Source organism: Doryrhamphus excisus, chromosome 15 (genome assembly GCF_030265055.1).
Source record: "Doryrhamphus excisus isolate RoL2022-K1 chromosome 15, RoL_Dexc_1.0, whole genome shotgun sequence".
Lineage (NCBI taxonomy): Eukaryota > Metazoa > Chordata > Actinopteri > Syngnathiformes > Syngnathidae > Doryrhamphus > Doryrhamphus excisus.
In genome coordinates, this window is record NC_080480.1 from 4,432,369 (window position 1) to 4,445,640 (window position 13,272).

The window sequence follows — 13,272 nt, forward strand, 5'->3', positions numbered from 1 at the left end:
AAAGTCAAGTTTTTCAGACCGAGTATGTGATGGAGGAAAAGTGAGAGTGCCCTCCTCATACCTTGATTCAATTTGTCTGCCCAGTGTGGGCTATGCCGGGAATGCAGGGTCTGCAAGGTCAAGTTTAGGTTTGGGTGGGAGAAGGGACAAGTGGGTGAGAAGACCTCCACTCCAAAAACATCATCATGTACGCTTGTATGTGTCTTTGTGTGTGTAAGCTATTTAATTGTAAGGTCATAGGATCGATTGTGTCTATTCATTTACATAGTTGATTCACTACAGACTCGGACTGAGACTACAATGTCCACCAGGGACATATTGGGCCTCTTTAGACTCGGCAGGGACCCACCACACACACACACACACACACTCATGCAAATCAAAGTTGACTTTTAGTATTCCCCTCAAGGCAGAGTGGCTTTTTGAGGTCAGTGGTGTTCCTGGAACACAGAGACCATGTCACCATTCAGAGTTCAGAGACAAGCATGACACCAGAATGACTTTTTTTGGATTTCGGGACCCCTTTGTAGATTTGGCTCAAGAAGAGCGAAGAACTTATTGACAGAATGACATCAAGATGTTTGTACTTGTGACTACTAGTATCGTGTTTAACTAAATATAAGTCAACTTTTATTCCAAGACCGTTTTTTGGGAAAATATTTCCATTCGTGGGCTGCACGGTGGATGAGTGGTTAGCGTTCGATTCCCCCCTCGGCCATCTCTGTGTGGATTTCCGGTTTCCTCCCACATTCCAAAAACATGCTAGGTTAATTAATTAGCGACTCCAAATTGTCCATAGGTATGAATGTGAGTGTGAATGGTTGTTTGTCTATATGTGCCCTGTGATTGGCTGGCCACCAGTCCAGGGTGTACCCCGCCTCTCGCCCGAAGACAGCTGGGATAGGCTCCAGCACCCCCTGCAACCCTTGTGAGGAAAAAGCGGTAGAAAATGAATGAATGAATGAAATACAATAAAACCTAAAAAAAGCAAAAATTATAAAAAAAAAAAAATCTGAATATATTTTACAAAACTAAAGCCAAAATGTTAAAACCATCCTGAGGATAAGCGGTAGAAAATGAATGAATGAAAGTCCCAAAAAAAGTTGTAATTGAACAAGAAAATTTTATGATAATAATGTAATATTATGAGGAAAAATAACCTCAGTTTGGTTGCATAATTTAGAAATATTCAAGAAAAAATATTAAATAAATTAAAATTTTTAAATATTAAAACTATCTAATATTATGAGGAAAAAACATTTACTTTACCCCAAATATTTTAAGTTTCCTCCTGTAATTATGACTTCATTCCCATAATAATATTACTTTATTCACATAACAGACCTTTTCACATAACCGATTTCCCCCCAATGGCTGCACGGTGATCGAGTGGTTATTGTGCAGGCCTCACAGCTAGGAGACCCAAGTTCGATTCCAAACTCGGCGATGTCACTCCACCCCGATCCAGACGAGAACCATAGACTCCAACCTGGAGATGCTGATTCTCATCCCAGCTGCTTCACACAGTAGGAGGTGAAGATTATGACCCGATGAAACCATCAAGACATGGTTCAATTCCCATGCTCATGTGCAAGGACACTGCGAGAGTATAGAGATGGTCCACAGTTCCACGGTTTATCGAAAAACGGAGCCCATTTGTGGCCCTTAAAGTCCCATCATGTCCTCCAAAAAACCTAATTATTCCGCTACAATGTGCCATTTTTCTATATCTGTACCCTAAAGGTTAATCAAGACAATCACATTTGATTACAACAGCCTCCAAAATGTGTCTTTGGTGCCATCTTCTGGCCTCAAAAAAATGCAAGTCAAGCATCCTTGTTACTTTAATGCCATTCTGGGTCAATAATGGACAGACAGCAATCAACAAATAACATAAACATATTGGTCATATTGTGGTTTCACCATGGATATAAGACACTTCAGTCATCTATACATTATCTTCAAATGAGCATCCTCCTGTTTAATAACTTTCCAATTTTTTTTTTCCTATCAGGTATCTGTGCCATGGTTGCATCTCTCCTGGTTGGTGATGTGTGTGTGACAAGAAGAAAAGCTCTGAGTCACTTTGAGAGGTCTTATTTGGCGCCACCTTTTGGTGTTACTTGTATAACTATCCAGAACCAGTTTAGAAGTCAACCTGTCTTTTTCAGACTTTTATTGGGTTCATCCCAATATATCATCCCAATATCCCAATTTTTTATTGGACTGCGGCACGTTGTAGAAATAAAACAGGGAAAAAATTAGGGAAATTGCAAAAAAAAGGCCTAATTTAAGGAGAAAAAGCTCAAATGTCAATTTTGTGTTTTAGTAAGAATGTTTTTACTTATTAAAACACACACATTTTAAACAGGTTTTCTAGAAAAAAACAACAACAAAAAGCTAAAATGTCAATACTAATAACAGATATTACTGTAAATATCCAGTAATCCCTGGTTTATTGTGATTAATTGGTTCCAGACATGAGCATAATAAGTGAATTTATACAAATTAGGATTCCTTAATTTCATATAAATCGAGTATTTTTAAGTTTTTCATAGCAGGAGAATAGAAAAACAATTTGTATGTTTTAATAAGTGTTTTTTTTTTACATTATTAGAGCCCTCTAGATTTAAAATAACACCCCTAAAGACACCTTTACAGTCCTATTTACTCAATATATGTATACATGTTAGCATTGGGATAGTTCATTAAGATTGTTCCATTTCTACTTCCTGTTTCTATATAGTACTTCCTCATTAATGTAACATTACTGACACCTAGTGACCAGTCGATGGTAATGAAAATATATGAAATTTGCTCAAATGATGAAACTGCTTGATTTATTGATACATTTTGAAAAAACGTGATAATTTGACAGTGTGCTATACATACACACGCATGGAGGTTGCTATGATATGCTGTGATGCACTAACCAAACGCATTCCTCTGTTTATTACAGTAAATTAACAGCGTGTATTTTTTTTCCAAGTCAAATGAGTGTGAATGTTTTATTAAATGTGTGCTCGTTTGCGGCAGCTTTGCACGCTAAGGGTTAATTAAGGCTGCGCCAAGTGGTGTCCCGCCGCACATTAGCGTCTTTTGAATGAAGTTGATGTAAACTGTAAGTCAGTCTGCTGCTCTCTGTCCGCCTCTGCTCCACTCGGAGTCCACTCCTTCCTCTTTTTTCCCCCCACTTCCACGCTTCGTAGTATCAGACACTTGCTAGTTTGACACCACTTTCACGACTTGAGTGCTGCTTTCACCCCCCCACCCCCCCCAGATTTGGGATTTATTTCTTCTTCTCCGTTTCTTCCGAGGGTTTCATCCGCGTCGGACTGCGCTATGTGGTGGATGCTGTTTCCACGATGGATTTGGTTTCTCCTGGGACATTTTTCCACCGTGGTGCTGTTCATGGACAGTGTGAGATGCATGCCGATGTCCGTGGCCAAAGTGGTTTACTCTCATGCGGGTCTGTGCCCCAATGAGCTCAACCCCAACCTGTGGGTGGATGCTATGAGCACCTGCATCAGAGAGTGTGAATCGGACCAGGTGGGTACTATCTTGGACAAATACTCTTTGCAAAGGTTAGAATTACTAACACAACACCATAGTTTCACCTGTAGTTAGCAGAGTACTAAGTATGTGAAGTAGTATACAGGTATTCAAGTACTCAATTAAAGTACATAAAAAACGGCATGTAATAACATATTCCAAAAACACCTGTCAAAGATCCTCTATATGACAGGAGTGATTGGCTGGCTGATTTTTAGGATTGTACTAAAAAAATGCCACACAAAGATTGTCTATAGATGAAAATGCTCTGCTATTTTTTAATTCCATCTGCAAAAAAGGCTAGTCAAAGATCCTCTATATGACAGGGATGCCCTGCTGTTTTTTAGTCAAAGATCCTATATTTGACAGGAGCACTGTGCTGTTATTAAAAACCATTCTGCAGAAACACTAGTCAAAGATCCTCTATATGACAGGAGTGATTGGCAGATTTTTAGGATTGTACTAAAAAAATGCCATTCAAAGATTGTCTATAGATGAAAATGCTCTGCTATTTTTTAATTCCAACTGCAAAAAAGGCTAGTCAAAGATCCTCTATATGACAGGAGTGCCCTGCTGCAGAAAATGTTTCTCAAAGATCCTATATTTGACATAAGCATTGCTGTTTTTAAGAACCATTCTGCAAAAAAAAAAAAAATCCTCTATATGACAGGAGTGCTTGGCTGATTTTTAGGATTGTACTAAAAAAATGCGATACAAAGATTGTCTCTAGACTATTTTTAATTCCAACTGTAAAAAGGCTAGTCAAAGATCCTCTATATGACAGGAGCGCCCTGCTGTTTTTATGGGCCGTACCGTAAAGAAAATGTTTCTCAAAGATCCTCTATACAACAAGAGCGCCCTGTTGTTTTTTTAGTCAAAGATCCTATATTTGACAGGAGCACTGTGGTGTTTTTAAGAACCATTCTACAAAAAACACTAGTCAAAGATCCTGTATATGACAGGAGTGCTTGGCTGATTTTTAGGACTGTACTAAAAAATGTGATACAAAGATTGTCTATAGTTGGGAATGCTCTGCTATTTTTAAGTCCAATTGGAAAAAGGCTAGTCAAAGATCCTCTATATGACAGGAGTGCCCTGCTGTTTTATGGGCCATACCGTAAAGAAAATGTTTCTCAAAGATCCTCTATACATCAAGAGCGCCCTGTTGTTTTTTTAGTCAAAGATCCTCTATATGACAGGAGTACTTGGCTTATTTTTAGGATTGTACTGAAAAAAAAATGCTATACAAAGATTGTCTATAGACGAGAATGCTCTGCTATTTTTAATTCCAACTGCAAAAAGGCTAGTCAAAGATCCTCTATATGACAGGAATGCCCTGCTGTTTTTATGGGCCATACCGCAAAGAAAATATTACTCATAGATCCTCTATTTGACAGGAGCGCCCTGCTGTTTTTAGGAGCCATACCGCAAAGAAAATCCTCTATACAACAAAGTCAAAGATCCTATATTTGACAGGAGTGCCCTGCTGTTTTTACGGACCAACTGCATACGCACAAGGCAAATATATTTTATATGAGTGCTCTGCCATTTTTTTTATGTGCCGTACCGCAAAGAAAATGTTCCTCAAAGATCTTCTATACAACAAGAGCGGTCTGCTGATATTTAGTTTTTAAGAACAATTCTGCAAAAACTCTAGTCAAAGATCCTCTATATAACAAGAGTGCTTGGCTGATTTTTTAGGATTGTTCTAAAAAAGCTGCTACACTGCAGCGCACTGCTGTTTTTAAGGGCAATGCTGCAAAAAATATGACTCAAAGATCCTATATTTGACAGGAGCGCACTGCTGTTTTTAAGGACGATGCTGCAAAAAATATCAAAGACTCAAAGATCCTCCATACAACAGGAGCACTTTGCAAGAACACTCGTCAGAGATCCTCTAATAAGAGGAGCGCCTTGCTGATTTTGATGATCTATTGCTTTATCTATATGCTCTATATGTATTCCAGAGATGTTGTTTTCTGATCCAACCTTTAGGACTGCGAGACGTTTGAGAAGTGCTGCCCCAACGTGTGCGGCAACAAGAGCTGCGTGGCTGCGCGTTACATCGACATCAAGGGCAACAAGGGGCCCATCGGCATGCCCAAAGGCGCCACCTGCGACAAGTTCATGTGCTCCCAGCAAGGCTCCGAGTGCGACATCTGGGACGGGCAGCCCGTCTGTAAGTGCCGGGACCGCTGCGAGCGAGAACCCCACTTCACGTGCGCCTCTGACGGAATGACTTACTATAACAAATGTTACATGGACGCCGAGGCGTGCTCCAAGGGTGTCTCTATCTCTGAGGTCACCTGCAGGTAACATGTTAAGTATTTTCACTTTCACTTTCGCTTTGCAGAGGTAATCTTGTCTTTCGTCACTGATAACGCCAACGGACAGGACAGGGGTGTCCAAACTCTTACCGGTGATTATTAAACAATTAAATAATTATTAAATAATAGTGATTATTATTATTACTATTTTTTACTTTTTTTTTATTAAAAAAAAAATTTGAATATATTTTTTATATTGTTTGAAAAATAAATTCTAATTAATTCTGTTGCATTTAAAAACAAAAAATCCAAATATTTTTATATTGTTTGAAAATTTAATTATACAAAATTATGACCATATTTCCATAATATTATAACCCAATTTTTTAAATTGCTTTATTTTGTTTCTCAGTATTTTCTCTTTAATATTGCAACTTTATGCCTCAAAAAGTACATTATTTTTCTTCATCACATTATGAGTTCATTCTTGGAAAACTGCAACTTTTTTTTCCCTAGTTATACTGCATATTTTTTCTTTAATGTTTTGACTTTATTCTCATAAAATACCGGCTTTTTTACATTTTTTTTTATTATACAACTTTTTCAACATTGTTGAAGGAATTTTAATTATTATTATTATTATTTTTTTAGACATTTTGCATTAAAAAAATTCCAAATATTTTTTATATTGTTTGAAAAATTAATTATACTAAATTATGACCATATTTCCATAATACTATAACCCAATTTTTAAAATTTCTTTATTTTGTTTTGTTTCTCAGTATTTTATCTTTAATATTGCAACTTTATGCCTCAAAAAGTACATTATTTTTCCTCATCACATTATGAGTTCATTCTTGGAAAACTTTTTTTTTCCTAGTTACACTACATATTTTTTCTTTAATGTTTTGACTTTATTCTCATAAAATCACGACTTTTTTACATTTATTTTTTTTCATTAGACAACAATTTCAAAATTGTTGAAGGAATTTTAATTATTATTATTACTATTATTACTATTTTTGACTTTTTTTTTTTACATTTTTGCATAAAAAAAATTTCCAAATATTTTTTATATCGTTTGAAAAATTAATTCTACTAAATTATGACCACATTTCCATAATATAACTCAATTTTTAAAATTGCTTTATTTTGTTTCTCAGTATTTTCTCTTTAATATTGCAACTTTATGCTTCAAAAAGGACATTATTTTTCCTCATCACATTATAAGTTAATTTTTTTTTTACTTTATTCTCATAAAATCCCGTTTTTTTTACTATTTTTTAAAATTATACAACTATTTCAACATTATTGAAGGAATTTTTTTGCAATTATGACTTGATTTCCATAATATTTTGAACATATTTTATGACCATATTTCCATAATATTATAACCCAATTTCTAAAATTGCTTTATTATGTTTTGTATTTTTTGTTCAATATTTTCCCTTCAATATTGCAACTTTATGCCTCAAAAAGTACATTATTTTTCCTCATCAAATTATGAGTTAATTCTTGGAAAACTGCTACTTTTTTTCCTTGTTACACTACATATTTTTTTTTTATGTTTTGACTTTATTCACATAAAATCCCAACTTTTTTTACATTTCTTTTTTCAACTATTTCAACATTGTTGAAGAAATTTTTCTTTCTGCAATTATGACTTGATTTACATAATATTTTGACTTTATTCTAATAACATTATACATTTTTCCACAACCTAATTTTAATATTCTTTATTTTTTCTCGTAACATTTTGCCTTTAGTTTTGTTAAATATATTCAGATTTTATAAAAAATAATTTTTGCTTTTTTGAGGTTTTATTGTATTTCATTCATTCATTTTCTACTGCTTTTTCCTCACAAGGGTTGCGGGGCTGGGGTGGGGGGTGGGGGGGTGCTGGAGCCTATCCCAGCTGTCTTCGGGCGAGTGGCGGGGTACACCCTTGGACTGGTGGCCAGCCAATCACAGGGCACATATAGACAAACAACCATTCACACTCACATTCATACCTATGGACAATTTGGAGTCGCTAATTAACCTAGCATGTTTTTGGAATGTGGGAGGAAACCGGAGTGTTTTATTGTATTTATTATAGTTTTTTTTTTTTTTGGGAGGGGAGGGCCAATATGTGCCGCAAACGGCCCCCTGTCCGCACTTTGGACACCCCTGGTGTAGTTGTACATCATCATAGTCTAACTATCAGGGTCACACTGACTAACTCTCGTCTTATTCCACCTACCTACAGGTACCACCTGACCTGGCCAAACACCAGTCCAATCCCAGCGGAAACCACCCTCCATCCAACCACGGCTCTCCAAACCACCCTGCCAGCCGACATCCACCCTCCCGCCATCCACAGCGGCCCCACCCAGCAGGCCGTTTTTGTGGGCGAGACGGCCAGCTTCCTGTGCGATGTATCCGGGAAACCGCATCCGGAAGTCACTTGGGAGAAGCAACTGAAATCCAAGGACAACATCGTTATGAGACCGAATCACGTGCGGGGGAACGTGGTGGTCACCAACATCGGGCAGCTGGTCATCTACAACGCTCAGCTTCAGGACGCTGGAATCTACACGTGCACGGCCAAAAACGTAGGAGGAAGCGTCTCGTCGCATTTTCCCTTGTTGGTAATCCGAAGAGAAGATAAAGGGAAAGAAGCAGAACGGAATGACACCAATTTTCCCTTCCCTCCCGCGGAGTGCTTAAAAAGTCCGGACACGGACGACTGCGGGGACGAGAGCATGAGTTGGTACTACGAATCCAGCAGGAACAACTGCTTCACCTTCACATACAGTCAATGCAATAAGAACCGCAACCATTTCGACACCTACGACGTATGCATGCTGGCATGCGGCGGGGAGCTAGCAGCTCCATGTAGCCTACCTAGCTTCCAGGGGCCCTGCAAGGCATACGAGCAACGCTGGGCCTACAGCAACGTTCTCAAGAAATGCCAATCTTTTATCTACGGTGGATGCGGCGGCAACGAGAACAACTTCGAGTCCAAAGAATCCTGCGAAAGCATGTGTCCGTTTTTGAGGAACCACAACTGCAAAGCGTGTAAACCTCGCGGGAAAATGGTGACCACTTTCTGCAAGAGCGACTTCGTCATACTGGGACGGGTCACCGAGCTCACAGAGGAACAGGATTCGGGTCACGCTTTGGTGACGGTGGAGGAGATCCTGAAAGATGAGAAGATGGGTCTCAAGTTCTTCGGGAAAGAACCCTTGGAGGTGACTCTACTCAACATGGACTGGAACTGCCCCTGTCCGAATATCACCGTCGCAGAGAGTCCGCTCATCATCATGGGGGAGGTTCACAACGGGATGGCCGTCCTGCAGCCGGACAGCTTTGTTAGCTCATCCAGCGCTCGGAAAATCAGGAAGCTTCGGGAAGTTGCCCACAAGAAAAGCTGTGGGTTCTTCAAAGAGTTCCCCGCCGCACAGTAGAGCGACATTGCAAACAACCGTCGTCGGAATGACCCTATTTTCCTTATACCATAACTTGAGCCTAGCCCAGCCTAATATTAAATTCCCAAAATGTATTTTCGGGAAAAAGTGCAAAATAATCTTTTATGGCGGCATCCACATGGGAACGTTTCCAGGTCAAAATTGCAAAGTTATAGTTATGGTTCTAGTTGCATATTGTTTACATACTTCATGTTATAAGTCATAATTCCACGCCTTTTAAACATATTTTATTGTCTCCCAGGCATCCACACAAAAGTGGCGTTCCGGGTGCCCTAATACGCAATATTCCCAAAAACGGAAACAACTGGAAATAAGCAAATAGTAATTGATGACATCACCGAACCATCGCAGCATGCAAAAATTTTCCAAATATTTTTAATATAGTTTGAAAAATTATTTTATTGTCTCCCAGGCATCCACACAAAAGCGGCGTTCCGGGTGCCCTAATACGCAATATTCCGAAAAATGTGGGAAAATCTGGAAACAAGCAAATAGTAATTGATGACATCACCGAACCATCGCAGCAAGCAAAAATTTTCCAAATATTTTTTATATAGTTTGAAAAATTAATTATACTAAATTATGACCATATTTCCATAATATTATCACCCAATTTTTTTCAATTGCTTTATTTTGTTTCTCAGTATTTTCTCTTTAATATTGCAACTTTATGCTTCAAAAAGGACATTATTTTTTCCTCATCACATTATGTTATTAATTATTAATTCTATGAAAACTGCTACTTTTTTTCCTTTTTACAATACATATTTTTTTTTAGATTTTGACTTTATTCTCATAAAATTCCAGCTTTTTTACATTTCTTTTTTTTAATTATACAACTATTTCAACATTATTGAAGGATTTTTTTCTTTCTGCAATTATGACTTGATTTCCATAATATTTTGACTTTATTCTCATAACATTATAACTTTTTCCACAACCCAATTTTAATATTCTGTTTTGTAAAATATATTCATATTTTTTAAAATAATTTTTGCTTTTTTGAGGTTTTATTGTATTTGATTCATTCATTCATTTTCTACTGCTTTTTCCTCACAAGGGTTGCGGGGGTGCTGGAGCCTATCCCAGCTGTCTTCGGACAAGAGGCGGGGTACACCCTGGACTGGTGGCCAGCCAATCACAGGGCACATATAGACAAACAACCATTCACACTCACATTCATACCTATTACATTCATACCTTTTTCCACAACCTAATTTTAATATTCTGTCTTTTTTGTCGTAACATTTTGGCTTTATTTTCGTAAAATATATTCAGATTTTTAAAAATAATTTTTGCTTTTTTGAGGTTTTATTGTATTTATTATAGTTTTTTTTGTTTGGAGGGGAGAGTCAATATGGGCCGCAAATGGCCCGCTCTCCGCACTTTGGACACCCCTGGTGTAGTTGTCAACATTGTTGAAGGATACAGTTTACAGACTTCCTGTTATAAGTCACAATTCCACGCCTCTAAAACGTATTTTATTGTTTCCCAGGCATCCACACGAAAGCGGCGTTCTGGGTGCCCTAATATGCTATATTCCGAAATCCGAAAATCTGGAAACAAGCAAATAATGACATCACCGAACCATCGCGTCACATGACCAGAAGTGAGTTTTAACACACTGACATGCCGTATGTCTTCTTCTTCTACAGTTTGGTGCGTCACATGCTAACCACAATCACATGTCCGTCGTTTTCACCTAGCAATCCGTTCCCGTCGAAATGCAATTATTCATTCATTTTCTACCGCTTTTCTTCACGAGGGTCGCAGGGGCTGCTGGAGCCTATCCCAGCTGTCTTCGGGTACACCCTGGACTGGTGGCCAGCCAATCACAGGGCACATATAGACAAACAACCATTCACACTCACATTCATACCTATGGACAATTTGGAGTCGCTAATTAACCTAGCATGTTTTTGGAATGTGGGAGGAAACCGGAGTACCCGGAGAAAACCGAGAACATGCAAACTCCACACAGAGATGGCCGAGGGTGAAATTGAACCCCGATCTCCTAGCTGTGAGGTCTGCATGCTAACCACTCGACCACCGTGCAGCCCTAAATGCAATTATTTACTATTTAATCCCAGGAATGTTTCCATGTGGACAGGGCCTTGAAAAATAAAAAAAAGCTAATCAAGTCTTGGAAAAAAAACAAATTTCTGCTTGACGTCCAATTTGTTATAATTTCACCATAAATATTGCTTAATTAACTACTGTTAAATAAAACTAAAACAAAGTAAAATTACTCACATATCATTGAAAAAAGGGGTGTTTGCAGGTTTGTTTTCACTTTTATTTCATAGATTTTGGGCTCAACCATAATTTCAAACCCATAAAGTTGGTTCATTTGTCCCTGAGTCAACATCCCTCACATAGCAGCATAAATATTGTTTAAATAACTACTGTTAAATAAAACTAAAACAAAGTAAAATTACTTACATATCATTGAAAAAAATGGGTGTTTGCAGGTTTGTTTTCACTTGTTTTTTAATAGATTTCGGGCTGAACCTCAAATTGTGCGACTTTTCGGACGACGCAGGAACAATAAGCTGTTTGATTCCGCTCATGTGGAATCACTTCCAATACAGGATTATCTCTATATTTATTTATCCTTTATGTCTTACAGAGAATTAGCCGTAGCTATGAATTGAAGTATACGGAGAACGAATGAATAAAGATGATTTTAGGAGATTTGTGCTGCTTGGATTGTTTTTTTCCCCCCTGGTAGAAGCTGATCATGTAGGCTGTTCACGTTCTGTCTGAGGTTGGTGTCTTTTCTTTTTCACACACACACACACACACACACACACATGAAGTGGGCCTCGTCTGGCCTTAGAATCTGAAGCGGGTCACATTCCAGCCCAGCTGTGGAGGCCTGTGGAGCTGTGTGTTGTGTTGTGTCTGGGTCTGGGGCCCTCGCATAGCACACACCCCACTGGCCATCCTTTTGGCCCCGCGCGGCCCCCTTTCATGTGCAAGAGGCCGGGGGTGAAGGGGGGAAGAAAGAAGAAAAGAGATGGCGGTCGACTCACTCTCACTCTTAGGTCGCATTTTGTGTTCATGATGGAGAACCTCCGAGCAAGCGGCTTTATCACGTTCGATGTCACATTTGATTCGATAACATCTACTTTTGAGCTACTAAATGTTCACCCCCCCCTCCGCTCCCTCCTCATCTTTCTCACCCGTCTACCCACTTAGGCCCAGCCTTTGGCGAGGACCTCTGACCCCGCTAATGAAAAAGAGGCCACCGAGGAAAAAAAAAAAAAAAAAGCCACTTTCATTAGAGGCGCTGACAAGTGCCTCGCAAAGCTTCAACACAAACCCCTTGATGCTCCTCACATCACAGCCGGCTGCATGACTTCCTGAGCATCAAGTTCACATCAAGACCACCAGCCAGGCCCGCCCGCCAGACGGAACATAATAGTGAGCCTGACAAGTGCAAACACAGAGTGGAGGAGGAACTTGGGACGTTGGACGGTAAATTTGCAACACACTATAAACATCACATATACATATACATGCCGGGCAAAAGTTTGGAGACACTTTATCATGTTATTGTATGGGGAAGTGTCCTCAAACTTTTGAAGCTGCCATCAAACAATTGCTAAATGTTAATCTTAATTAAAATGTTTAATTATAGTACTATATACATTTATTTTGCTAAAATATTATGTGTATATTTTTAAGTTTTATTTGCTTAATGCATTTAATTTTTTTATTAATCTTCATATAATTTTATTATATATTTTATAATCATATTTAATGTATTTGTTCCAATTTAATTTTTAGATACGTAATTGTATATTAAATATTAATAATATAAATATTAATAATAATAATATTACTTAATAACTTAATAATATAATATATCTTATTATTATATATAACTTAATAATATATATTACTTTTGTATTGGCAACAATAAAAAAAAAGTATGGTAAAAAGTATTATTTACAATTGACAAATAGCTATTACTCTGT

The 13,272-nt window shown here is 38.0% G+C and overlaps 1 protein-coding gene across 1 annotated transcript; it reads left to right on the top strand.

The window, feature by feature from the left end:
• The first annotated feature begins 3,064 nt into the window (after positions 1-3,064).
• wfikkn2a (info WAP, follistatin/kazal, immunoglobulin, kunitz and netrin domain containing 2a) lies at positions 3,065-12,018 on the top strand. The gene is made up of 3 exons (XM_058049340.1): positions 3,065-3,549; positions 5,548-5,864; positions 8,068-12,018. The coding sequence occupies exons 1-3, from the start codon at positions 3,343-3,345 to the stop codon at positions 9,266-9,268; spliced, it is 1,725 nt and encodes a 574-aa protein (XP_057905323.1). The 5' UTR covers positions 3,065-3,342; the 3' UTR covers positions 9,269-12,018.
• Positions 12,019-13,272: the final 1,254 nt, after the last annotated feature.